The sequence below is a fragment of the Emydura macquarii genome, unplaced genomic scaffold (genome assembly GCF_026122565.2).
Source record: "Emydura macquarii macquarii isolate MOO-44397 ecotype Brisbane River unplaced genomic scaffold, CSIRO-AGI_Emac_v2 contig_2205, whole genome shotgun sequence".
In the NCBI taxonomy this organism is placed as follows: Eukaryota; Metazoa; Chordata; order Testudines; family Chelidae; genus Emydura; species Emydura macquarii.
The window spans coordinates 20,484,240-20,509,517 of NW_027132342.1; the positions used below are offsets into that span (position 1 = coordinate 20,484,240).

At 42.7% G+C, this 25,278-nt stretch overlaps 1 protein-coding gene across 5 annotated transcripts in view; it reads right to left on the bottom strand.

Annotated features, from left to right (window-relative positions):
• ATF7IP (activating transcription factor 7 interacting protein) overlaps positions 1-25,278 on the bottom strand; it is a 181,281-nt gene that overhangs the window by 61,053 nt on the left and 94,950 nt on the right. For all 5 annotated transcript variants that reach the window (XM_067559658.1, XM_067559659.1, XM_067559655.1 and 2 more), the window contains exons 3-4: positions 13,178-13,267; positions 11,640-11,785 (exon numbers count right to left, since the gene is read on the bottom strand). In XM_067559658.1, coding sequence (XP_067415759.1) covers positions 11,640-11,785; positions 13,178-13,267 — 236 coding nt within the window. The remainder of the gene's footprint in view (positions 1-11,639; positions 11,786-13,177; positions 13,268-25,278) is intronic.

The window sequence follows — 25,278 nt, forward strand, 5'->3', positions numbered from 1 at the left end:
GGTACATAGACTGAGGCCAGCCACCCTTGGAGAGGCCTGAGCTTGAGGCGGGCCAGCCTCACCACGTAAGTACATGCCATCATGTGTCCCAACAGCTGAAGACAGCGCCTGGCTGTCATTGTGGGGACCTGTGCAGTTCGTCGATTACAGCAGTCATGGTCTTGAACCGAGTCTGAGGGAGGAAGGCTCTGGCCTGGATGGCATCCAAGGTGGCCCCTATGAACCCTATGCACTGCACCAGGATGAGAGTAGACTTCTGCTCGTTGATGAGCAGCCCCAGTCTGGTGCATGTGGCGCAGGTAAGAGCTAGGCTGTTCCTCACATGGGCCCTGGACTTGCCCCGGATCAGCCAGTCGTCCAGGTATGGGAATATCTGAACCCCTCTGCAGCACAGGTGGGCTGCTACCACTGCCATACATTTTGTAAACACCCTTGGCGCGGATGAAAGGCCAAAGGGTAGGGCTGAAAACTGGTAGTGGCATCCAGCTACCATAAACCTTAAGAACTTACTGTGACCTGGAAGGATAGTGATATGAAAGTACGCGTCCTTCAGGTCGAGGGCGGCATACCAGTCCCCTGGATCTAGGGCGGGAATGATGGAGGCTAGGGAAACTATATGAAACCTGTTGTGCCTGACAAACTGGTTCAGACAGCAGAGGTCCAGAATTGGCCTCAGGCCCCCCTTTGCCTTGGGGATTAGGAAGTACCGCGAGTAGAATCCCCTTCCCCGTTCCCGTGGAGGAACCTCCTCTACCGCACCAAGTGTGAGGAGAGAGTTGACCTCCTGTATGAGGAGTTAGTCGTGAGAGGGGTCCCTGAAGAGGGACTGGGTATGGGGAGAGTTGGGGGGGGGAGGCCATAAGTTGTAAGGCATAGCCCCTGAGGACTATGCCAAGGACCCATTGGTCCGTGGTAATGGCTTCCCATTCGGCGTGGTACGGCCGAAGCCTGTGGGTAAATAACTTGGAGAGATCCAGTGGGAGAGGAGGAGTGCCACCCTCGTGCACCCCGTCAAAATCTTTTATTGGGGGCATTGCCCTTGTTTGGGCCTTGCTGGGGCCCCACAAAGTACCCTTGTCAGTCGTGGCGGCTGGGCGCCCGGTACCAATCCTGACCCCTCCTGGGTTGAGCGGGTCTGGGGGGCAGCCTAGGTGGAGGTTGCTGTTGCCTCTGGGTCTGAGGGCGGGCTTGGCGCCCTGAGGCCTGTGGGGTGTATAGCCCTAGGGATCTCAGGGTGGCTCGTGAGTCCTTCAGGGCGTGGAGTTTCTCATCCGTCCTCTCGGAGAAGAGGCCGGTGTAATCAAAAGGGAGGTCCTGAATTGTTTGTTGGACCTCCTGGGACAAGCCTGAAGCTTGGAGCCAGGAGCAGCAGCACATGACGATGGCTGAAGCGATCGCCCTGCTAGCAGTATCCGCTGCGTCACTGGCTGATTGAAGTGCCGCCTTAGCTACTGCCACGCCTTCCTGCGACACAGTGGCAAAGTCCGTGGCCTGGTCCGGGGGTAACCCCGAGCAGAACCTCTGCATCGAGGACCACAGGTTCAAATTGTATCTCCCTAGGAGGGCCTGATGGTTCGCGACCCTCAGCTAAAGGGCCGCAGTAGAGTACATTTTGTGGCCGAATAGGTCCAGCTTCTTGCTGTCCTTGTCCTTAGGGGTGTTGCCCTGGCCACCCTGGCGGTCCCGTTGGTTCACTGCGTCTACTACGAGTGATCCTGGGGTGGAGTGTGTATAAAGGAATTCAAACCCCTCCTTGGGTACATGATACTTCTGCTCAGCGCCCTTGGAGGTGGGGGCCACTGAGGAAGGGGTTTGCCAGAGGGTCTTGGCTATTTTCATCACCCTCTCTTGAACCGGTAGGGCGACTCGTGAGGGGCTTGCTGACTCAGAAACCCCGAAGAGGGGGTCCTCCTCCTCCGACATTTCTTTAATCTCTAAGTTGAGATTGCCCACCACTCTCCTCATAAGCTCCTGGTGGGCCCAGAAGTCAAAGAGGGGGACCTTGTGGTCTCTGGCCACCGCATCATCTGGAGAGGAGGAGGAGGACTGTGGGAGGGATCCTGTGGAGGGGCCTTCCTCCGGGTCTGACCCCTCCTCCAAGGGGTGACCCTCCTGTGGGTAGGTTGGTGGTGGTGGTACTGGCTGGGCCACCAAGGAATGGCCTGAGGTGGTCCCTTGACCCATCTGGGTACCCCACGGCCCCCAATATGGCCATTGCCAGGAGCCTTGGGGCCACGTCGGTGTGGGCGTAGGAGCCTGCTGGGTCACATCAGCACGTCGCCCCTTGGAACCTGAGTCACTTGACCTGCGCTTGCGGGTCCTGGAAGGGGAGCAGCTCCAGGACGATGATAATCTCTGGTGCCGGCGTCTGCAGTGCCGACGGGGGGATGAGCTGCTGGAGGAGATGTAGGTGGAACACCTCTTCCGTCTAGATGATTTATGGCGACACTTCCCAGGTCTGGAATGGGAGCGGTGACGCCTATGTCATCGCGACGTTGATTGGGAGCGCGACCTATCACGCAGTGCCGAGGCGCTCGGTGCTGAGGCAGGTGGTGCCGAGGTGCTCGGTGCCAAGCTGGGCTCCACACCGGAGTACCGGAGCCTGAGCCGAGGTCCCTGCTCAAGGCGGAACTGTAACGTCGTCGCCTTGGGCGCTTGTCTCTCGACCACCCTCGGTGCCGCGGTGTCGAGGAGCTCGACGACTCTGAGTCGGAGCTAGGAGGGGAGCCCTCACTCTCGACCCTCCTTGACCATCTGGGGGGAGACCTCAACTCCCGTCTCCTCCACCCACCGGGGCAACCCAACGCGGGTTTACCCCGAGACGCCGGTCCAGGAACCCTCAGCCGAGGGGGGGACGGAGGTGTGAGCAGGCCCATGAGGGAGTTGGGGGAGGCTCCCTGCGGGGAGATGCCGGAGTACTCTCCCTGGCACGTGGCTGGGGCATCTCCTGCTGTATCCTCTGCTGTCCCATCAGCAGGGGGGAGTCCATGTGTGCGGCCACCGGCCGCTTCTTCTTCTTCGGTACCGACCACGGCGGTGGCGGTGCCGGTGGAGCGCTCCGCACCGAGGAGACACTCAGTGCCGCTGGAGAACGCGATGGCTCGGAGTCCGGGCGAAGTGCAGACTCCATCAGGATCACCTTCAGCCTTGCGTCCCTCTCCTTTTGGGTTCGGGGCTTGAAGGACCTACAGATTCTACATTTATCCTTTCTATGTTGCTCCCCAAGGCATCTGAGGAAACGGTCGTGAGGGTCATTCACGGGGAAGGATTTTGCACACACGGTGCAGGCTTTAAAGCCAGTGGAGCCAGGCATAGCTCAGCTTTCTAGCCCCTAAGGGCACTATCTCTACTCAACTTTACTACTATTACTATAATAACAATTAACAAGTGAACTTGAATAACAAAGAATGTGCTATAGACTAAGGGATGCTACTTGTGGTATGCAAGAGGCAGACGTTCCAGTAACCATCAGAGGCGGAAAGAAGGAACTGAGGGGCCGCAGGGTCGGTGGCGCCCTATGTACCGCGGCATGAGCGCGGTACTCCAGGGAGCGCCTGAGCCGACCCTACGGAGCTAGCTAAGGGAAAAAAGTTCCGGGAATCTGTGCATGGGGCGCACACACACCTATAATGGAATGGATATGAGCTATCACTCGAAGAGAGAACAGGCTTCCTCATCTTGAGTTTTAACAGATATAGATGTACCCTCTGTCAGTTACTGAACAAATCCATCTCTCTATGAAATGATAAACGTGTATAATCCCACCACAGCAGTTTTTATAAGATCCTTTAGGCACTATGGTAAAGTTTTGAGTCTTTTTCCCTGACCTTTCCTGTCACCATAGATCTTGACATTTTAAAAACTGGAATTTAAGAAATTCAGTGGAAAGAACATGCTTAACATGTTTCTCTCAGTCACAATTTTCTCCAAACACAGCTGCCCTGTGCTCCCATCTGTGGAAAGAGAAACTGTACAGTAACTAGAGTTATTTGAGAGGCCCTTATTTGTATTCCACTGTGGGTGTACATGGACCCATGTATCTGAGATCGGAAAATTTTTGCTAGCAACATCTATTGGTCCATACCTGCACCCTTCTTCTCATACTCCTATCTGAGGGCATACGGGTGGACTGACCATCTCTCCAGTTCCTTCTCTACTACAAATCATATATAAAGATCTGAAGCAGAGGGAAAGGAGGATTGGGTAGTGGAATACAGATAGGGATGACCTCTCAAAGAACTCCAGTTACTATACAAGATAAGTAACTCTCTTTATTTTTTGAGTGTATTCTTCTTCAAGTGTATACACTGTGTGCATTCCATTGTGGGTGACTGACAAGCAATATTCATTGAAGAAGAGGATGGTGTGAGGACCTCTGTGGTGCTGATGACTGGAGGGCTGCTGTGTTGAAAGATGCATCAGGTGCAGAAACTTGTACAAAAGTGTAATGTTTCATGAAGGTATGGACTGAGCCTTTCGGTGAGAAGAATGTCTTAAAGTGAGGGTACCAGTGTGGGCTTGGCCCTAGACAAATGGGCCCTCACACCTCGTGGAGAAGAAGTGTTTCTTATTTTGTGACACAGCAAAATGCAGCTTGAAATCCATTTTTAAATCTCTGGGAAGAGATTGCTTCCCCTCTCATCAGTTCAGCAAAGAATATAAAGAATCTAGGCAATTTTCTAAAAGATTTTGTTCTTTGTAGGTAAAATGCCAAAGCTTGGCAGACATTCAGAAAATGAAGTCTCCTGTCTTCACTGGTGATGAGTAATTTAGGGAAGAAGATAGACATGTGAACGGTCTGATTCAGATGGAAATCCGAGATTACTATTGGAGTAAATTTAGTGTGAAGTCTTAGAGAAACTTTATCCTTATGGAAGATTGTGTATGAGAGAGCAGCCATAAGGATGCCCAGTTCACCTACCCTTTTAGTTGAGGTGATGGCAACCAAAAAGACAACCTTCATAAATTAAAGAGGTGGACAAAGAGCATGAGGCCAGAAGATTGAATGGAGGCCTTGTTAATGCTGAAAGGACCAGATTGAGGAGGAGGAAAAGTTCTAATCAAACATTTCAGAAATCGTACAGTGACAGGGTGGGTGAAGATGGAGTGGTTGTCAGTCAGAGGATGACAGGAGCTAACAGCTGTTAAATGTGCCCGTAGGGAACTATGGGAAAGACCTTATGTCTCTAAGGAAAGAAGACACTGCAATATGGTGTGGATGTCAGAGTTCTTTGGGGTTATCTGGTGATGCTGACAAAAGGCAGAGAACCTTTTCTACTTAGCTGTATAGCATTTTCTAGTGGACTCCTTCCTACTATTGCAAAAACAACGAGAGTTCTGTGGCACTTTAAAGACTAACAAATTTAATTTTAGCAGGCACAAGCTTTCGTGAGGCTCAGCTCACTTCGTCAGATGCAGAGGTAGAAATGAGAAACACAGGATTATCATATACATATACAAGTGCATAGAGAACAATGGGGGAGGTTTTTGCTGTATACAGACTAACACGGCTACCCCTCTGGAACTCTTCCTATTATTGTTAAGGATAGTCTGAACTACTTCCGACCATGTCTTTGCTAGTTTCAATACCCATCCAAATAGATAGTGTGGAGTTGTCAGGTGTGGGGAAGACAGATTGGGATGTTTGATCTTGCCCCTATCCTGGATCAATAGGTATGGGAAAGATTGGATACTGATGTATGGGCATACTGACACCTGAAAAATGCTGGGGGACCCAAACTGCCTGGGCCATCTGGGAGCAATCAGGATACTTACCACTCCATCTTGCTTGATCTTCCTCAGAACTCGAGGTAAGGAGGGAATGGGCAGGAAGGGGTACATCAGCTACCCTGATCAAGGAACTAGAAGTGCATCTCTTCTGGACCCATGGGTAGTCTGTGTATTTTCTGTTCTGTTAAAATGAAAGAGATCCCAAGACGGAGAACCCCATTGACAAAATATGCACTGTACCACAGAACTGTGTAGCTCCTGTTTGTGGTCCTTGGAGAAATGTCTGCTGAGGCTATCTGCCAGGGAGTTACATATCCCCAGGAGGTGCACTGCTGACAGAGTGATCTGGTGGTGAATACACCAGTTTCAAAGATTGACAGCTTCTATATACAGAGAGGTTGCTGATGTAGAACACTGTTGTCGTGTTGTCTGACATCACTAGAACATGCAGGGTTCAAAGGAATCTCTTACAGGTCTCACAGACTGCACACTGTTTTAGGAGGCTCATGTGCATCCTGAAGTCTTGAGGAGTCCATGTCCTTTGCACTGTGTAATATTTTAGATAGGTGTCCCACCCTAACAAGGTACATGGACTCCCCAAGTGTTCAGGATGCACATGAGCCTCCTAAAACTGCATTCATTATTGAAGCCAAGATGACCATACTGAACCTCAACCTGCAGATGAAGACATTGAGCTCTTTGAGATCTAAGATGGGTCTTCATCCTCCCTTCTTTTGGGGGATGAAAAAAATATTTCAAATAAAAATCCTTTCCCCGGTGTTGAGGGGGGCACCAGCTTTATGGTTCCTTGATGAAGGAGCAAATTTAGTTCTTGAAATAACAACCTTGAGTGAGAGTGGCCCCTGAAGGAGGATAGGGAAGGGGGTTTTGGCGGTGGAAGAAAAAGGAACTCTGTTGTTGCTAGTATGAATGATGTCGAGGACCCATTTATCTGTTATCTGCCAACCTTGGGAGAAATGAGCTAGACAGCCACCACACTGGGTAGATGGACATGATATCTGAAGTAATTTGCTGCTTTCAAAGATCCTGTCAAAAATGTTTCTTAATGGGAGGTTGAGGTTGGAAGGAGGAAGAAGGGAGAACGTTGTGATTGCTCTGCTGCACCCTCTGTCATTTCTTGGTGGTTCATAGCCGCTCTGATGATAAAAAGATTGAGATGCCAGTTATTGCCTATACAGTTGCTGCTTGTGAAATTTCCTCCTTGGCACTGGGTTGTAGATCCCCTCTAAGGAGAGGGTTGCCCTTGAGCTCTTCAATGAGGTGTAATGAATCATCTGTCTTCTCACTGAACAGGTTGTTCCGTTCAAAGAGCAAATCCTCCACTGTAGACTGGAGTTCCCATGAAAACTCAGAGGACAGAAGCCACGACGCTCTATGTATGAAAATAGCAGTCACCATCAACCAGGAGGCTGTGTCTGCTGCATCAACTAAGACTTAGTGGGTTGAACTGGCAATCAATTTTCCTTCCTAAAGGAGTGCCTGGAACTGTACTCTATCCTTCGGTGGGAGCTTATTAGTAAATTCCACAAACACAGAATAACTGACAAAAATCACATTTAGACATTTTATGGAAGTGCAGGCTGGCTAAACTAAAAAAACAAAACAATACCTTTCTTCCCAAATAGGTCCAAATGTTTAGCTTCTGTATCTGAAGAGGTAGATTTTGGTTGATGTTACCTGCTTCTTTCAGTGACTGCTTGGATCACTAAGGAGTTCAAGGCAGGCTGTGTAAATCAAAAAAATTGCTCCCTTGTCTGGTATAAAATACATATTTCCTGTCCTCTTTGGAGTGGGAGAAGCATGTAGCTGGGACATGCCAGAGCCTAAGATGTCTTCATTAATGGGGAGTATCATGTTGCTAAGCCCTGAACTTGATAAAATGTTAAGGAGTTAGTGAGGTTTCTCTTGCACTTCCTCCACATGGATTTGGAATGTGTCAAAGACCCTACTTAATGTGTCTTGGAAATGCCTGTAATCATCAGGGGATGATGGTGACATCCTTGTTGGAGCTGTCTGTTCTGGGTCTTTCTCCTCCTCCATTAGTTCCTGAGGAGTTCCAGTTCCTCTTTGTAAGGAGAGGGATGCCATGATTCCCAAAAAGATCATACCAACTCAGGATAGCACATGTATGGATCCCATGGTCCCAATAAGAGGGTCAAATGATTGAGGCCCAAAGACATAGGGTACTACTGGCCCCAACATGGGTAAACTCTCTTTTAACAACATAAAAGAGACCAAAAGACTCTGGATCCTCTATCTGAGCTAACCTCCCACTTTGGTGGGGGTGATGATGCTCTCTTGCTCACGCCCAATTCACCTGCAGAGATAAAGGAAGGTTTCAATTGCATAGGTGGTATTGTGGATCTTGTGATGCCACAGTTGATGTAAAGTATTGGAGAACCACTCTCTCCTTCATGTCATCCCTGGACTGGTGATGTCAGGATCTTTCTTGTGAAGATTGGATCTGAGAGGACTGGGGATTCCAGGAAGGATAACGATATCCTCAGGGTTAGTACCTCTCCCCCAGATGTGGGGAGGTGCAGAGGACACCCATCCTATCCTGGTGGAGTCTGTTGGGTCAGAGCCTTTGGTGCCAGTCGACCAGTCTTTGGAGTACAACAGTATCATTGGTAGGAGGTATATGGTGCTTCTCTTTTGTTGGTACCACAAGATGGTCCTGGATCCTGCAAACAGTGTTAGTCTTAGAGCACTTTTGATCTTTGAGATGGAATATGAAGTTTCACTTAACTTAGGTAATGTCAGGGAAGATGTCATCTTCTTGGAAGTAGACCTGGAGGGGATTTCTCTCATCTCTTATGAAGGTGTTTGCTACCCTCCTGACGTCCCTTAGTGGAGGAGTCTTTAGTTCTACTTCTATCAGCCCTGGAATCAAAGGTTACCATGTTTGGAGCACACTCCTCAGTGTCTCTGACCACTATATAGGGGATTGTTCAGTCTGAGTCACAATGGTGCCTTGTTGCACAATCCATAAGAAATTTTCAAAGCATATACTCACGGGCTTGGCAAATTCCTCTGAGGAAGGATCAGCATATGCTGTACTTCAAGGAGATATGAGATTGACAAAGGGAGTAGAGGAATTTTAGATGAACAATGCTGACTAGGAAGCTGGGGCAGGAACACAGTTCTTGAATCATGGGATCTTGGGCATACTAGTCACCAGCAGAAATGAGTAACAGGACCCCGAAGTCCTAATCTTGTCCTAACTTGCTAAACACTTAAAAAAAAAACAAAAAAAACCCCAACTATCTACAGATATCTAAAAGTAGTACAAAAGACTATTTACAATTATGTACCGGTAGATGCTGAAGAAGATAACAAATCTTTGGATGCTGACAGGTTCCATCTCAAAACACAGGCAGTAGAAAGAAACTGGAGAGGCATTTATTTGTCCTCACTGCCTCTTATGTCCTTAGTTCTGAGTACGAGGAGAAGAAGAGCACAGACATGGACTAGTGGACCCTGCTAGCAAAATCTTCTGGTCTCAGAAGCATGGAACTCATTTGCACCTACAGTGGAATACACATATGGACCACCACTCCAAGAAGAAGCTAAATCTCTAAGTGCTAAAAGAGAGAAAATTGGAGAACAATTTGTGCAGAAGTTCTATCGTTTCCAACACTAAGATGTTTCTCCAATCACATAAGACTAAAAGGAGTGAAACTGTTTCTTTGAAAACCACAAATAAACCTCTAGAAAAAATAAAATTCATTTTACTATCTACTATATTAGTGAAGTTGCAGCAAACACCATTTCTTCTTGGAGCATTCACTCAAGCCTTCCTTCTAAAATGTAGGTGCAGGGACCTCCACTTATACAACAGAGTCAGCTAATGACTCAAGCAAGGCCTATAGCAAGATTTTTAAAATACCATGCAGGCTGCACTCGTTTGCAGAGCAGGACAGCCTTAAGGCTTCTTAAACAAAAACATTTATCCCAGTTAAACGGTTCCTTAGTGAAGGTGTTCTCTTATGCCCAGTCTGAATTTAAAATATATTTTACATATGGCTCAGTTCTAAAGAACATTTCAAATATATTTGCTACTGAACTTTTTCCAAATGTAGTTCGGTTCCAACACAGATTTTGAAGATGTTCACACACATTTTTCTAAAAATTTTTCCTAGCCTTCAACCAAGGAACACATGAAGGACTCCTATCCTTCCATACTTGTGGAGTGAATTTGGCACCAACAGTTCATTGCTGGAGCATGACAGTGCCAATGGTATAGGAAAATGTAGAAAACATTTTTTTTTAAATCCCTATTTGAAATTGGGGTTGACACTCATTCACACTGATTCACCAAATAGTATCTGGAAGCAGTTCAGTACTCTTTTAAACACGTTTTCAAAAACAGTTCCAAATAAGATAGCTCCCACTCCTTTCCCCCCCCCCCCCAACCCCCAATTCTCCAACAAAAAGCAGAAGACAATACTATATATTCCTGGGTTTTTCTAACTGTTAAAAATATATTGAAATTTGTTTGTTAAATCCTTCAGGTTTTATTCTCTGTACTTCACAAAGAAACAATAGCATACAAACATTCTCATCCTCCTGCAAGTCATACTTAAACAAACTACAGCTAAATAGCTGGAGCAACAATATCAGTTCAATTTCTAAGCAAAGAATTAGAATCTTTTATAATATTTATAAACAAACCTCAGCATAAATGGTTTGAGGCTGAAAGAGGTGAGCATCACTCATTAAAAGCATCACTAATACATTAAAAAGATATTGCCTAGTTACACTGGACCCAAAATTTGACCTGCTTGAGAACTGATAGAGCCAGATTTTGCATTTTATATAGTTATTACCCATAAAAAAATCTGAAGAATGTTACTTAGTTTGTAAAGTTAAGTACTTGAAAGTTAGGAAATGCCAACTTTAAGATTATCTATGAAACTTAATTCACCCCGCTCTTGTAACACTTTTTAATTACATGATTAATACTATTTTTTCCACAGGACGTATGCTGCACTCAGTGCACAGGTTGGACAGTACTCAGGGAATGATGCAACTGTTCAATATTTCTTATCGTTCAATGTATACCTTATTTTATTTGTTGCACCCCAGCTAAAACTGCACTGAATATGGAATTAATTACCGCATGGGTTTTTGTATGGTTCTCATCTCCTAGTATCTGAAATTCTATGATGTGCAATCTGCAACAACCTTGCCTCTTCCCTCCATTATATAGCAGCAGCAGGATTTGAACCCTAAACCTTCAGCATAGGCTTCTATTACATAAGCTAAAGGACCAACCTACATGAGCTAATAGCATCAGGCAGCCCCTATCCTCAATGGACCAGCCATGAGAGAGGATGAAGCATAACACACTGTAACAGTGGTTTATATATGCAGAAGCAGACCCATTTTTCAGACAATATAGACAAGCACAAACATGCGGCAGACTCAGAGACAGTGCTTGATCAATAATAAGGACTGTGAAGGGCACTGAATTATTAAAACTAGTTAGAAGATATTGTGAGTCTAGAATTCATGATCTCCTAATTCCCAGTGCTGCGTACCTTCCCTTGTAATTTAAGTCATGACTTCCCATAAGTGAAATGTGATAATTTACTATTACACTAAAATAATAAAGGATTCCTCTTGCACAATAATTTCTTTCTCATTCATCCAAATATTTTGGATGTCCACAAAACATGTAATTATAAAAGCAGGAGTTTATGCAATTTAAAATGAAAATATAGTCAACAGACTTACTTTTGTGGTTTGCAGGTTAATATGGAAATTATGTCTGAAGAAAAGAGAAAGGCTAGAATTCAAAGTGAAAGATCTACAATAGAAGAGCTGTGGGTTCAGCCTAAAAACATTTCTGCCACCTCTACTCTGCAGCAAAATCTAGTATATACCTTTTGCAGCTTCTGGTTAATATCCCCTCTGGCTGTAATTTTTACTTGGAGTTCTGCTTCATACTCTTCTCCCGTGTATCGACGACGTTTAGAATGTACATTGTCTATATCCTCTGACTTGGAACGCTTCCTTCTTGACACTTCACCTAGGAGCATATGGCACATTGACCACTGAGAAATCTTTTAAGTACAGCAGCTGCCAAAGGAAGCCTATAGCTATCAATAGTTTCCTTTTCTTCCAAGTCCAATCATTCATTATTCAAAAGGTAAGAGGACCTTGGGAAAATTTCAGATATTAAATGATTTATCTTTTTTCATAAACCAGAAACTCCCTACACTGTGACTTCAATACAGAACTTTGAGTCAATGCACCGAAAAACAACCACCACCCTTTTAACCTATACCATTCTAAAAAGACATACTCTGTAAATTGAAATGAGATAATGAAAATACGCATGGCCATCTTGGGCACACAGGGCCTGCCAAATTGCTCCCCCAAAATCCATGACCATTCTAGTACCGTTCTTTCCTTCTCACTTACCTTCTTTGAAATGGGCCTTCCCTCACCTTTGTAGGCCTATAGAGCTATACGGGCTAGTAATTTTCTGTACAGAGAGATGGGACAGGGCAGGATTCCCGATCCAGCCCTCCTCCTCTCCTGCCACAGCATGCTGTAGTGACCTAAGTATATATACCATAACTTGAATAAGCTACAATTAATGGAAGCTATCGTAAGCATAAATACCAAGTGGAAAGTAAAAATGAGCTTGGTACAAAAGGAGAAGACTGTGAGTAAGGAGGTAAAATTAAACAAATTAAAAATTAAGTTTAATATTGTTTTTGAGAGAGATGGACTAATGTACCTGACAGTTCTTTTCCATCTCTACTTTCTATTGCATACAGTACATGCTATGAGCTCTAACTCAAACCTTGCAGATATCTGTACATTCATGGTTTTCAACTGCTGTACAGCTAACATTTTTAATTTTTTAAAATTTACATAACCACCTAAACTAGAAAAGTTTGATTATTTAAATTTGAAGATGCTATTACAAAGCAAGTGCTTAATACAGCATCTATAAAAATGAGATATTGATGATTCGAGGGCATCAACTTTCAAATATTCTCCCTGTGTGACTTTTCATATTAAAAGGAAGCACAGGTGCTAAAGCTCCATCTCTGAGTTGTCCATCAGAAAGTATCTCCAAATCTGGTAGAAACCAAACTAAAATGAAAACCTCTGAGTGGAATGAGCATTGTTCCTTGACTATCATAGACAAAAGTTTACTAGGAATGTTCATGCGGTTAACTGTACTTCAGTAGTATGCAAGCACTTCAACCTGCAGCTTTTAAAAATAGGTTATTAAGTTTAAGGTAGATATTTTATTACTATGTAAATACTTCTCAATTAGATAATCTATCTCACATTAAAGTACTGAAACAAAGGCTGAAGCTGGGAATTTAATTCTAGAGCAACACTATGCTCATACACTTTCACTTTTCCTGTTAATAAGACCTAACACTTTTACTTTACATACTTCTCTCCAGATGTCTCTCCTCTTTGTGCTCTTCCTTTTCTCTCCCATTATCCTGTTCCTTGGGTTTTTTTCCCTCCTCCTCCACGTCTTCTGCAAACACAAAAGAAGACCAAATTTTATTTCTTTACATTCATCAACAAAAACACTATTAAAATGAGAGTTTTCATGGGTGTAAAATAATTCCACAGTCTCTTTGCAGGTAAACTTGTTTTGTCTGATGAGCCTTGGGAGTCCTATGAATACTTGCACAAAGACATTTGAGAAAGGAAAAAAGAAGTGTGTGGGATGGTGGGAAGGAAATATCTAGAAAATAAAAATGATAGCTACAGTAAAATGCTATAAAAGCCTTTACACAGTAACTTCTCCATTTGTTTAAACAGATTGAAAACCACTTGGCTTTCTGAAAGTTGTCTTTAAACTACTGAAAAAATAAAGTGTTTCTGTTAAAGTTAAAGTGAATATCAATGTCACTTTGCATTTTTCATGTTTATGAAAGAGGTATACAAGAACACTAGTTCTTCACTAACAAAGTATTCATATTTTTATATTTCTTTTTGTAAATAAATCCATATTTAGACTACATTTGAAGCCATAAGGTGGAGAATTGTTTGTTCTACCTTTAATATTCTTAAACTAACGATAAGAGAAACACGGTGGGTGAGGTAACAATCTTTTATCAGACCAACTTCTGTTGGTGGAAGACACGCTTTGGAGCTTACACAGAGCTCTTCTTCAGGTCTGTGAAATGTACAGTGTCACTGCTAAATATGAAAAAGAAAAAAAACAAAAAACCCTGGGGCTGGGCATTAGTAGTTTATAGGTTGTTGTAATAAGCCATAAATCCAGTATCTCTTTTCAGTCCATGATTTTTAGTGTCTAGCAAAGTTATGAATTTAAGCTCACAGGATCATCTTTTGAAGGTGTAGTGCAGGGTCCTTTGAGGATGAGCGCTGAGGTCAGATATAAAGTGATTGTTATGTGAAAAGTGTTCCCCCACAGTTGACATACTGTTTTTATCGTTTTTCATTTTTCTGTGTGGGTTCATTCAAGAGTGTAGAAATTGTCTCGTTTCATCCACATAGTAGTTATTGGGGCATTTAAGGCACTGGATGAGCACACCACATATTGTGATAGGCATGTATAGGACCCATGAGTCATGAAAGCTGTGTTGTGGGCGGTGTGGATTATTGTAGCAGCGGAAATATGTCTGCAGGTTTTGCATCTGTTGTTCTGGCAGGGTCTGGTGCCACTTTGAGTTTGTGTGTTCAGGTCTGTGGGAACCTTGCTTCTGATGATCAGTTTGGAGAGATTGGGGTGGTTGGTTGAAGGTCAGAAGAAGGAGCTCAAGAAAGATTTATTTTAGGATTTGACCCCATCATATGCCTGGACCGTAGCTCTTTAATGATATCCCATATGGGTTCTAGTGTGGGGTTGTAGGTGACAACTAGGAGGGTGCGGTCTGATGGGGTTTTATTTCCGTATTGAAGCAGGTTTTCTCGGGTTATGTGGGTGGCCTGCTCCTAAACTAACAATTGTTAACTTTCATTTAAGGTTCTCAACTTATTCTCCTTTTCAAAAACAGCTTCATACTTATAACAATCTTACATTTATTGTTTAAAAACATACTCTGAAGATAAAAATAATTTTTTAAGTGCTACATATTAATTTTAAATGCACAGAAGTCAGGATATCCTCAGATGAAAATTTCTATTAATCACAAAAAAAAAGTTAGTGCATTGTGAAGATTGCAGAGCTAAAATAAAATGTCAAAAAATGACAACTTAACATTTTTACACAATGCTAACATGTTCATGTTGAACATATACAGTATTTTTCCCCTGTTCTCTTAGTTAAATATTTAGACTACTATTTATGAAGTGGCCCTACCCTGTGTTTGCCAGAAGCTGAGAATGGATCACTTGATTACCTGTTCTGTTCATTCCCTCTGAAGCACTGGGCATTGGCCACTGTCAGTAGACAAGATACGGGGCTAGATGGACCATTTGTCTGACCCAGTATGGCTGTTCTTATGTTCTTATTTATACCATAAAATATCCAGAACATACCTTAATCTTTGCATTACCCAATCTCATAGTTCAACTTTGCTACCCTAACAAAGTATTAAGGTAGTTTTTTAACTTAAATGTCCTCATACTTAACAGAAAAGACATAGTTACCTGTATTTAATAACATTGGTATTTAAATGACTCTATTTTGGCACTGAAGTTCTCACAACTGATTTGAAAAGAGAGTGAAGAGGTAGCTACACATTTTTATTGCCGCTATTATTTGGCTGAAAACAGTTTTCTGCAAAGCTGTAGTGTTAATAGGTCAGCAGCACATTTATTTACATTACAATAACTGGGCAACAGGAAAAAATTAAAAAAAAAGAATTTGCATAACAATTCATAATGCAAACAAAATTTTAGAAACCCTAAAATTGAAATCCAACTTTTTTTCATTCTGTTGATTGTTTCCTTTCCATGATAGTACAGCATTTTGGTTTTGAAAGACTGTGAGGTGTACATTTTTAATATCTCCTTCACTCAATGTGTTACAGCATCAGCCCCTCTTGTCTTTTAGGACATATACATAAATTACACAAAATTTAATTGTCACAGAGAAGGCAGGGCTTATTTACGCTAAACATTTAAGCAGAGCCTCAACTTACTCAGATTTTTCAATTGCATATAGCATTTATTATCAAACCAAATTATTTCTAAATTAACAAAACACAAGTTCTTCATTAAGGAGGCCTTACATACCAAGTTTGAAATTTCAGGGTTTAGCTGTTCGAGTTCAGTGTGGAAGAAAAAGTGATTGGAGTTTTAAAGGTGGGGGAAAGTCCTCCCTGTGCACATTTAAGGCCTTGTCTACACAGAGAAGTTGAAGATGTTTAACTAAAATCAGTGTAAAAACTAATGTAGTTAAAGTGGTTCAAACCCTTGTGTGACATATTCATAATGGTTTAAAATTGGCTCACAGCTGTTAAGTTTTCATTAGTAAATTGCTGATAATAGTGTTACATGATATATGATCCAGATCCACAAGGGAAGGATGATCTAATAATGCAATGCCACCAAGACAAGCAACAGGACACAAATAGGTTGATGTAGCCCACTAACTTGTCACCACTCTTGACATATTGTTTTCCTTGAACCACTGATGCATATACTTTCCTATATGACAGGGCAAGGCACTTGGCAATTCTTTCTGAAGGAAATCAAATATGTTCACCACTGTAGATTTGATTAATCTGATCTATTTATTTGGTACCAATTTTGACTAAATTCTGTAGTATAGTGAGGAAGCACACAATCACTTTCTCTTGTGGAAGAGTTCCCCACTGATCTCAACTCTTTCTGCTCAACAACCATTCATTTAGAGAACGTTCTAAGTCTGGATGAAAAATTTAACCTGGGGATAAAAATTTTAGCATTTTGGGAAGGAACAGAATCATAGGACTGGAAGGGACCTCGAGAGTTCATCTAGTCCATCCCTTACAGATACTCTTAAAAATCTCTGATGATGGAAATTCCACAAACTTCCCAGGCAATTTATTCTAGTGCTTAACTACACTGAGTTAGGAAGTTTTTCCTACTATCCAACCTAAACCGCCCTTGCTTCAATTTAAGCCCATTGCTTCTTGTCCTATCCTCAGAGGCTAAGGAGAACAATTTTTCTCCCTCCTCCTTGTAACAACCTTTTATGTACTTGAAAACCGTTTTGTCTCCTCTCAGTCTTCTCCAGATTAAACAAATCCAATTTTTTCAATCTCCCCTCATAGATCATGTTTTCTAGACCTTTAATCATTTATGTTGCATTTCTCTGGACTTTGTCCAATTTGTCCACATCTTTCCTGAAATGTGGTGCCCAGAACTGGACACAATACTCCAGTTGAGACCTAATCAGCATAGAGTGGAAGAATTATTTCTCTTGTCTTGCTTACAACACTCCTGCTAATAGGATGATGTTTGCTTTTTTTTTTTTGCAAGATTATCACACTGCTGGACTCATATTTAGCTTGTGATCCACTATCATCCTCAGATCCCTTTCTGCGGTACTCTTTCCTAGGCAGTCATTTCCCATTTTGTATATGTTCAACTGATTGTTCCTTCCTAAGTGGAGTACTTTGCATTTGTCCTTATTACATTTCACCCTATTTACTTCAGACCATTTCTCCAATTTGTCCAGATTATTTTAAATGTTAATCCTATCCTCCAAAGCACTTGCAACCCCTTCTGGCTTGGTACTGTCCACAAATGTTATAAATGTACTCTCTATGCCATTATCTAAATCATTTATGAAGATATTGAACAGAACTGGACCCAGGACTGATCCCCATGTGACCCCACTCAATATGCCCTTCCGGCTTGTCTGTGAACCACTGTTATCTACTTTCTGGGAACCATTTCCCAACCATTATGCACTCATCTTATAAGAGCTCCATGTAGATTGTATTTCCCTAGTTTGTTTATGAGGTCATGCAAGACACTATCAAAAGACTTACTAAAGTCAAGATATACCACATCTACCGCTTCCCTCCCTCCACAAAGCTTGTTACCCTATCAAAGAAAGCTATCAGATTGGCTTAACATGATTTGTTCTTGACAAACCCATGCAATTACTTATCACCTTATTATCATCTAGGTGTTTGCAAACTTATTGCTTAATTATTTGCTCCATTATCTTTCCGGGTACTGAAGTTAAGCTGACAGGTCTCTAATTCCCCGGGTTGTCCTTATTCCCCATTTTTTTCGATTGGCACTATATATGCCCTTTTCCAGTCCTCTGGAATCTCTCCTATCTTCCATGACTTTTTGAAGATAATTGCTAATGGCTCAGATATCTCCTCAGTCAACTCAATTATTCTAGGATGTATTTCATCAGGTTCTGGTGACTTCAAGACATCTAACTTGTCTAAGTAATTTTTAACTTGTTCTTTCCCTGTTTTAGCCTCTGATCCTACATCGTTTTCCCTGTATTGGACGTCCAATTGCTATTAACCTTTTTGGTGAAAACTGAAACAAAGTCGTCATTTAGCACTTCTACCATTTCCATGTTTTCTGCTATTGTTATTCTCCCCTCATTGAGTAACAGGCCTATCCTGTCCTTGGTCTTCCTATTTTATCTCTAAAATGTTTTCTTGTTACCCTTTAAGTCTCTAGCTCATTTAATCTCATTTTATGCCTTTGCCTTTCTAATTTTGTTCCTACATACTTGTATTTGTTTATATTCATCCTTTGTAATTTGACCTAGTTTCCACTTTTTGTAGGACTCTTTTTTGCATTTCAGATCATTGAAGATCTTCTGGTTAAGACAGCGTGGTCTCTTGCCATACTTCCTATCTTTCCTATGCAATGGGATAGTTTGTTCTTGTGCCCTTAACAATGTCGCTTTGAAAAACTGCTAACTCTCTTGAACTGTTTTTCCCCTTAGACTTGCTTCCCATGGGATCTTACCTTCCAACTCCCTGAGTTTGCTAAAGTCTGCCTTCTTGAAATCCATTATCTTTAGTGTGCTGTTTTCCCTCCTGTCATTCCTTAGAATCATGAACTCTACCATTTCATGATCACTTTCACCCAAGCTGCCTTCCACTTTCAAAGTGTCAACCAATTCCTCCCTATTTGTAAAAATTAAATCTAGAACAGCCTCTCCCCAGTAGATTTCTCCACCTTCTGAAATAAAAAAAATTGTCTTCAATACATTCCAAGAACTTGTTGGGAAAATAACATGGCAGAGCACATACCCAACAGATGTCTGAGTATGTCTATCCTCAAATAATCCATCTATTTCTAAGGTGTCTGTCCACTACGGTATCTAAGAGTGCCAAACCAGACTGGTATGCCAGGCCCTGTAGTTTCAGTTCTGAGCATTGTGTTTCCACATTTTCCTGAGAACACTGAGAATCTGGAGGGTACCAGAGGTAAGGTATAACCATGATGGCTAATCCACATCCATATATATGGCCTCTAGAAAACAGCTGTAGCACCCTTACCCAAACTTTCCAATTTGGATGCTTAAAGTTAGGTATCTACATTCACAATTAGCTGCAGGTGCTCAACTCTTCAGAAAATCTGGCCTCTTATTTAGGTGCATAAAAAAGCTAATAGGTTTCTAACTTTAGGCTCAATTTGGAAAATTCTGGGGGTGTACTAGAAATGCAGGTGAATTCTAGTATTTAGCTGGTGTCCCTCAATGGTTGCTCAATATTTACATCATCTCTGGAAGAACAAACAATTTTTCTGTGTGATTGTTTTATCCCCCTAGGTGTTCCACCAGGTGTTTGTCCCATGCTTCATCCAGTGATATGAAATGCTGCTAGTTTCCATAGATGTTGTTCTGCCCAGGAACTGTAGAATAGATGTACTATGTTATCATGCTGACTGCTGAGGAGGACTTCCTTAACTGATTTGTCTGAGGTAAGAGGTTTATATCAGGCGAGACTCTCCTTACTACTCACATTTCACATATGAAGAGTAGCTGTGCTCCCAAACTGGTCTATACTGTGGACTAAGTAAGAGACAAGATGAATCCCAAGCCCTTCAAACTGAAATTTATTGTGATGACTAGCCCACCTGCGTGAGACCTGTATGTTCTTCATAAAGTTTCTGGTTGTTACCCACCAGGTTAGTAAGTGTAGAAGTGGGTGAGGAAAACTGGGGAGATGTTCTAGCTTTTCATGAAATGGTACTCCTTCATGGAGAAACAGTATTAGCCCCTTTGCATGGAGGCCCAGGAGGAATAACTCCTCTTGTAGAGAGCATTTGTTGGAGGACTTGATCTTAAAGATCTCCAAGGAAAGACATTTGTTACAGCAATCTTAGGTGGTGAATGGATTGGGTCAGTGATACTTTTTCAACTAGCTGTGCGTTGAAGGAGCAGCTTAAAAATTCCTGCATTCTTCTTAATTATGCTGTCCGAGTGAAATATGGCAAACACACACACTCACACAAACTTCTGGAAGAGTTCCAAATGAGCACTTCTTGTGGCGATTCAGTGCCTGTGTCCTTAATCCCAGAAAAATCTCCCTCTTTTTGTCCTTTTAGAGCAGTAGTGGTTGCAGAAGATTAAACAAACTAACTCCCCCCCTTGAAAGGGAAGCTGTGAGTAATACACAGACACTGAGGAGGCAAGTGAAATGCTGGTTAAGCATGGTGAAGATGGCAGAAAAATGGCTGTGTTTTGAGGATTCTAGAAGGTAGGTGGAGACTTACATGGCCTCTTACTCCTTTTCTCCTATGACCACCATTACTGAGAAGTCCCTAAGTAAACATGATCAGCAAGAGTGGGTTAGACCATGACAGAGGTTTAATGCTTATGGAGCAGGAACAGGCTTGGAGAAAGGAGGCTTCCGTTCGGAGCTCTTAAACTGTTCAGGAGTGGAGCACTGATTATATTAACTTTGTAGTGTATGTTTAAAATTATTTCAAATAAAACTGCAGGTTACCAAACTGTTTTAATATACTAACGTTATACTAGCATTAAGTGCAGGTCTTACTAGTAAATTGGAAGTCCTTGCCACAGAATCTAGATCTAATGTACACTACACTACCTGGGGGCTTGTTTAAAATAACCGCCTGAATAAGTCTCCATATTTGATGTAAAATATCAATAGATATATTTTACAAATATTGTGGCCAGAGAGATAAAAGAGAAAGCTAAGGAGCAAGAATAGTACATGCATCTCTAAATAAATGTTTAATGTAGCAATCACTATATCTAGGCGCTATATAAAGAAATTAGTCCAACATTATTGCAAGCCAATTAGTATAAAAATGCTGTGCCCCCTCCTTAGCTATATTAAATTTCTGAAATTTTTAAAATGTTAATTATGAAGGAAATTCTGCAGGATAATTCAGAAGCCTTCTTTAGTGAAGGAAGGCTTGAGTAAAAACACAGCTTGAATAGTTCTCTAAACATGGCAAGACTCCAGCTCGGCTTGATCTCCAAGAACAGGGAATTCCATAACTAGGAACCCACCAATGAGAATGCCCCTTTAATTTTGCACTAGGAACCGTAAATTGTACTGTCCCTAGTGATAAATGTGCTCTTGGAGGATGGCAGAAATTAGCTAGTTCCTAGTACCCTGCATGTTTTGAAAAGCAAGATCTTGAAAGTGATCCAGATGGGCAGCCAACAGCCCATTGGTGTGACATGCTCTCATTGACTTGCTTGTCCTAGGTGATAGATTGTGTGTGTTGTGCTAGTTGGAAGTTTTTGTGTCACTTTTTTCCTTAGAAAGCAACATAGAAGTCAGCCCTAGAGATGACCATGGCTAGGACCATATCAGAGATGAAGGGTTGCAACGTATTTCTGGCCACTGCCGATATCTGAAGCAGCAGTGTGTCCATTAGGACTTGAAGAAAGTATCATCCTGACAAATGCAGGGGCAGATGCTCTCAGTAAAATGCTTACAGAGTTTTTGCTGGTTAGTTTCTCTTTCCTATCAGCACCACCTCCATTTAATCAAGGTAGAGCCTGAACACATTTTTGTTCTTCCAGAAATGTATTTCTTGGATGAAGTAGCAGGAAGATAGTATTGGCTTCTCCTGATTAGAAGGACACAGAGCTTGTTGTCATCTGCCCATTGCTTGTGCTGGGGCCCATAACAATTTACAATCTCACCTGTGATCTGAACATGTTAATTTCAGGAAGCAGAGAGGAAAGAGAGAGGGAATTTTTGTACCTACTTTTCAGCCACAGCCTCCTTTGAAACTTACTGATGAAAAGCGCTATGAGTGTTAGATAGTATTACTGTTTGTGTGAAACAGTTCCAGATGCATCTATAAGCACCTTTTCTTTCTTTTTACATTTTCAAGAATATTTTAAGTCTAACCCCTCTTGCAGCGGTTATGGCTCATCATACTAGTTAGAGGACTTCCACAGCATACCCATGTTACTGAACAATTGTAAAATTTTAACTTAAAAACTGTCAAGAACAGTAATACAACTGTCACCTGTGGGTGTCCAAGTTCCACCATATCCAATGCATGCAAAAAAGCCCAAACAAAGCAAACAAAGTTTTTAAAAATGCAGTTTACAGGAAGTAATAATTTCTTTTTCTGCTTTGGATAGTCCACCAATATTATCAATGGGCTTTGTCTGTTAATACCTAGGAGCCATACAGTAGAGAAAAGAACTAAGATCTATGGCTTCAGACAGTCACACCCAAAAATGCATCAATGCCGAGACCAAGGAAGTACCCATGTCTGTACCTTAGCAATGTGTAAAAAAATTGTGAACAAAGGGTCAAGGAGGCTACCTGGCAAATCTATTTGGCAGAGGTAGACTCCCGCCCCACCCCAAAGCTTAATACCATCTTAGTTGAGAGGATTTTGACCCCTTGGAGACAAGAGAAATGCCTCAGCATTTATAAGCCTTTAACACTAAGTCAAATCCATTTTGTTAAGTCAGAGCTAGATGCCTTTTGCTGGCTTTTGGGGCCTTACAAGACCATGAAAAAGAAATTCAAACAGTCTAGCATCCTGAGTTTGAGGAATTAGAATTTTATAGTCCTAAAAAGAACCACCACCTCTTTTCTTTGCATGTGAGGGATAAAGGCCAGAAGGAGGGGATATTAATTGACTTCTCATGATGGAACTGGGCACTGACTTTAACTAAAGACAGCAGTTTTGAGGAACAATGTATTTTTATAAAATAGTAGGTATGGGTATTACAGAAGAGGGCCACAAAGAGTGTTTACTTACCTGTACAGAAACTAGAGTTCTTCAAGATGTTTGTCCCTATGGGTGCTCCACCTTAAGATGTGCATCCACCGATGAACTCTTGATCGGAGATTTTAGTTAGCAGCATCTGTGGGTCCACGCCAAGTTTGCTACTACTCAGGCGCATGGTCTTGATCTCAGGAGAACAGCATAGTTCAATGCCCGAGAACTATCAAGGAGCCAGGCCTTAAGGTACAAAGAGGAGAGGCTGGGGTGGGTCATGGTAGCCGATTCCTCTGTCAGAAGATCCACCATGAGCAGAAGGCGAAGAGGGCCCTACAGAGAGAGGCGAAGCAGATCCAGGAACCATACCTACCGTGGCCATCATGATACTATCAGACTAGCTACTGGCCTCTCTTGCTTTAGCTTGCTCAGGGCTTTGGAGATCAATAGTGTTGGCAGGCAAGTATGCAAGAAGGTACAAGGTCAAGAGAAGAGGAGCGTATCACATTGCTAGTTGTGGCTGTAACCGCCTCTCAGGCAGAAGAAATGGCATTTTGCATTGGATGGTGTTATAAAGAGATCTGTCTTCAAGAGGACCACGGTCTGACAAATGTTCTGAGATATCGAGTTGCTGAGTTCCCACTCATGGTCCTCATGACAATCATAGAATCATAGAGTTGGAAGGGACCTCAGGAGGTCATCTAGTCCAACCCCCTGTTCAAAGCAGGACTAACCTCAGCTAAATAATCCCAGCCAGGGCTTTGTCAAACTGCAGCTTAAAAACCTCTAAAGATGGAGATTCCACTACCTCCCTAGGTAACCCATTCCAGTGCTTCACCACCCTCCTAGTGAAAAAAATCTTTTCCTAATGTCCAACCTAGACCTCCCTTGCTGCAACTTGAGACCGTTGCTCCTTGTTCTGTCATCTGCCACCACTGAGAACAGCCTAGCTCCATCCTCCCTGGAACCCCCTTTTAGGTAGTTAAAGGCTGTAATCAAATCCCCTCTCATTCAATGAACTAGAGCCCCCAAAATTATCGTTGCTAGAATTACCACTATGAAATGCTGCAAAATTATATAAGTAATCAGAGTCCTGCAGTCAAGGATTGATCTCCATCCTCCTTTTTTCTTGGGAACCAGAACAATCTGGAGTAGAACCCTCTCCCAACATATCTGGGGGGAACTGGCTCAATCACCCCAAGAATTAGGAGAGACTGAACCTCTTGCTTTAGGAAGCCTTCATGATATGTGGGATGGAGTGATGAGTTGAATTGGATGGAATATTCCATTTAAATCCACCTGTAAGATCCATCTCTCTGATGTGATGAACTCCCAGAAAGACAGAAAATGGGAGACTGTTCCCCAATGGTGGGGGGAGGGTGCTTTTGTGCAGTGAGACAACCAGAGTAGGGGATGGATTGTCACTCTGGACCAATAAGTCAAAACAGAATGCAAAACTTCATCATGGCAGGTTGTGTTTCCTGGATTTCCTCCAAGGGGATCTGGAGTGGCTCTGCTATTCTTTTCACCAAGTCTTGAAAGGCTCTGAAATCATATGCATAAGACGATGGTAGGGCATAACTGACTTGTCAGGGGAAGGATGACTTGGCCAGTGGTGTCTCCTCCCCTACAATTAGCTCCTGCTCCTTTAGAGGTTCTCTTCAGGGGAAGAGCCCTAATGTATGAGTGTCTGTTAATCTGGATGGGGCCTTTTGCAGGAGGCCACCATGTAATACTGGTCACCATAAGGAACCCAGGGATTCCAAAAAGCCCCTTGCAGTGTTGCATAGGGGAAAAAAGCAGGACCCAAGGGTATAGCAATTTAAATCAATGTGATTTAAGTAATTATGCAAAATCACTTGATTTCTTTTTTTTTTTTAAATCATTGATTTAAAATTACGTTGAGGTTTTAAAAAACTAGCTTGAAAAAACAAGGTTACTTACCAGTAACTGTTATTCTTTGAGATGTGTTCCTCATATCCATTCCAATATAGGTGAGTGCGCGTCCCGTGCACTGGTTCCCGGAACTTTTTTCCCCTTAGCAAGCCCCGTAGGGCCAGCTTAGGTGCCCCCTGGAGTGCCGCGCTCATGCCGTGGCATATGAGGCACCGCCGGCCCAGCGAGCCCTCAGTCCCTTCTTTCTGCCGACTCCAACAGTGGGGACGGAGGGTGGGTGTGGAATGGATATGAGTAACACATCTCAAAGAACAAACAGTTACTGGTAAGTAACCCTGTTTTCTACTTTGAGTGATTGCTCATATCCATTCCAATATAGGTGATTAAATAGCCATACCTTGGAGGTGGGTAGGAGTCATTGGCTAACTGCTCTCATCAGTTCGGCCCTGCCGAAGCCCGTGTCCTTCCTCACCTGCTGCACGATGGCGTAGTGGGACGTGAAGGTGTGAACCGACGACCAGGTCACTGCCTTGC